Source organism: Poecilia latipinna, unplaced genomic scaffold (genome assembly GCF_001443285.1).
Source record: "Poecilia latipinna isolate Pla-1442-1.1 unplaced genomic scaffold, P_latipinna-1.0 Scaffold3326, whole genome shotgun sequence".
NCBI classification, from domain to species: Eukaryota; Metazoa; Chordata; class Actinopteri; order Cyprinodontiformes; family Poeciliidae; genus Poecilia; species Poecilia latipinna.
This window is the reverse complement of record NW_015115942.1, coordinates 48,043-50,521: the sequence shown is the minus strand read 5'-3', so window position 1 is coordinate 50,521 and position 2,479 is coordinate 48,043. Positions and strand designations below refer to the sequence as shown.

General features: G+C 35.6%; 1 protein-coding gene across 1 annotated transcript in view; it reads right to left on the bottom strand.

Annotated features, from left to right (window-relative positions):
- Positions 1 to 312: 312 nt before the first annotated feature.
- LOC106940698 (tyrosine-protein kinase SYK-like) overlaps positions 313 to 2,479 on the bottom strand; it is a gene marked incomplete at its 3' end in the record, with an annotated part of 44,818 nt that continues 42,651 nt past the window's right edge. The window contains exon 10 of the mRNA XM_015023501.1: positions 313 to 719. Within this exon, the coding sequence (XP_014878987.1) occupies positions 313 to 719 (407 nt within the window). The remainder of the gene's footprint in view (positions 720 to 2,479) is intronic.

Here is a 2,479-nt window from a genome sequence, read left to right as displayed (position 1 = left end):
ATCAACCTTCCAGACCCCTCAGGTCTTCTAGTTCTGCTCTGCATCCCCAGAACCAGAACCAAACGAGGAGAAGCAGCATTCACCTTCTATGCACCACAAATCTGGAACAAACTTGCAAAGCTGCTGAAACACAGTGCCTTGAAATTTAGACTAAACACCTACCTGTTTGGAGTTGCATTTGAAACGTAATAGATTAAGAATCTTAAGCACTTGACTAAATGTAATGTTTCAATTGTTGATTCTATGTTGCATGACTTTGTGTTTTTGTGATGTAAAGAACTTTGAAATGCATTGTTGCTGAAATGTGCTATACAAATCAAATTTGATTGATTGATTGATTGAACTTCCATAAATTTGCTTCAGTTTTATTGCAAAACCTTGATTTGGATCAAGGATGGGTTTTGTAAGATTTCCATGCCTTTTCATTTGAGTGAATGATTTGTGATGACAAATGCTGACTGAACTCTTTGTGAATATATGAAGGTTGTAATTAATCATGGTTTTCTGAATAAATAGACAGAAGGAGTGCTGTTGTTTGTACCAAAGTGCTGTGTCATACTTTCTCATTTTGTAGATTCCTTTCATGACAGTGCCAAAGTTTCCTGAGCCCAATTCTCCATCCTCCAAGAAAAGCTGGTTGCGATCCACGGTGGAGCTCCTCAGTTCATCAGGATCTGCATAAGGACTTTCATATACCTCTGTGTCCATTGGCATTGCCTCTGAAAATTCAAATGAAAACAGAGCTCTAAAAACGCTAAAACAGCTCTCTAACATGTAATAAAACAAGTCACATTTTTATACCTTTGATAAGTGTCATCTCATCCATTCGAGTAACTTTACATATTTTAAAGAAAGTCAAACAACTTAAAGTTCATTAAGAAAAGTTTGAATTATTAATATCACAAATGTAAAATCTCACCTTTAAGTGTATTTTTAAAGGGAAATTATTGTCATGTGGGGAAGAACTGAATTATTAAACTCATATTTACCCCATATATTTTTTACATTTACTCTAATATGACCCTAGCCCTACAATAAATGTGAAATTATATGTCAAAGTAGGAAGCATAATATGTAAATACTATTAAGGGCAACATGTAAGAATTAATCTGCCTTTATTTTCAAATAACATGGCACTGTATTTATGGAGATGTGCAATTCTTTGCTGTACTATTAATGCTCACCATGAAGACATCTAGTAAAATAGTTATAACTTAACGAGACTTTAAAAAGCACAAGATGTGAAAATCAAACTAATATGTGATGTGTTATTTTGTTAATATTTTGTTAAGATTGAACATTTTAAAAAATTTATAATTTGTAAACATAGCATCCAGGGTGGCAATTTACACATAAACCACCACTGAACCCAAGAACCCATGAAGCTAATGTAGAAGTAAAACATCTAACATGATGCTTCAGCCTGAGGTGGCACTCTACCAATCCCTTTTCTTACATGGAAGAAACCTCCAATGTTTAGTGTTCTGGGGTCTCCTTTATGAAGGACTGCAGATCCATACTAAAATGTACATATGCAGAAATGGGGTATATGCCAAAAACAAATCCAAATTTATAAAACCATGCACATGCGTACCAGCAAGAGATTTGCCTTTATAAATCACAGCTGTACCTCAAAGTTTGTGTACAAGATACCACCTCAGGCTCTTCCCTCTACATGCCCACATTTAACCATAAATACAAACTGAGCAGATTATCTTATTTACTGATTAACAATGGTAATCATGGGAAACACAAGGGAAAAAAAAAACACAATTTCACCAAGGCAGAAAGCGATTTGAGTGAGGTGAAGATGGAAAAACTAAAACTTTTTGTTGTCACAGTAACATGAACTAAAGCCACCAGCATTTTAGGAAGGGTTGAATGTGCATGATCTGTTTTACCAACAATGAAGGCAGACAGAACAGATATCAAACTGACAACCCACCAATTGCAGGACAAACTCCTACCATCATCGCCACAATTGTCCCATATTGGATAGATCACCGGCATGTTTTGAAGCTTGGGTAGTATTTATACTTTGGCTTTTAACCTCAAACAAAACAGAAGGCTTTCCTTATTAGACTAGAACATCTAAAAAACTGTTTAGTTAGCATCAACCTGACCTCCAGTAATAATGCAACAAACTTTGATAACTTTTTTCTATCACCTTTACAGTATTGCTAGAATTGGAAATGTCCTATTTCCAAAACTACCTCATTCATTTCTTACGTTGATGAAAAGGAATTGTAATTGTAAAAATTCCTATAAATGTTCTGCTTGAGAGCTTATCTTTGGACCTAAACATTCTGCTTGAGGTTTCTTCATGGTCAGGGGAAAATTTCTTTTCAACTGTCACTATGTGTATGCTCAGTAGGAGAGATTGCTTCAAAGCCAAAGAAGCAATGCCACTTTCTCTAAACCAGTGTTTCTCAACCTTTTTTGTGCCAGCACCCCCCTAGCCCTTATCCAGGTCCCTCAC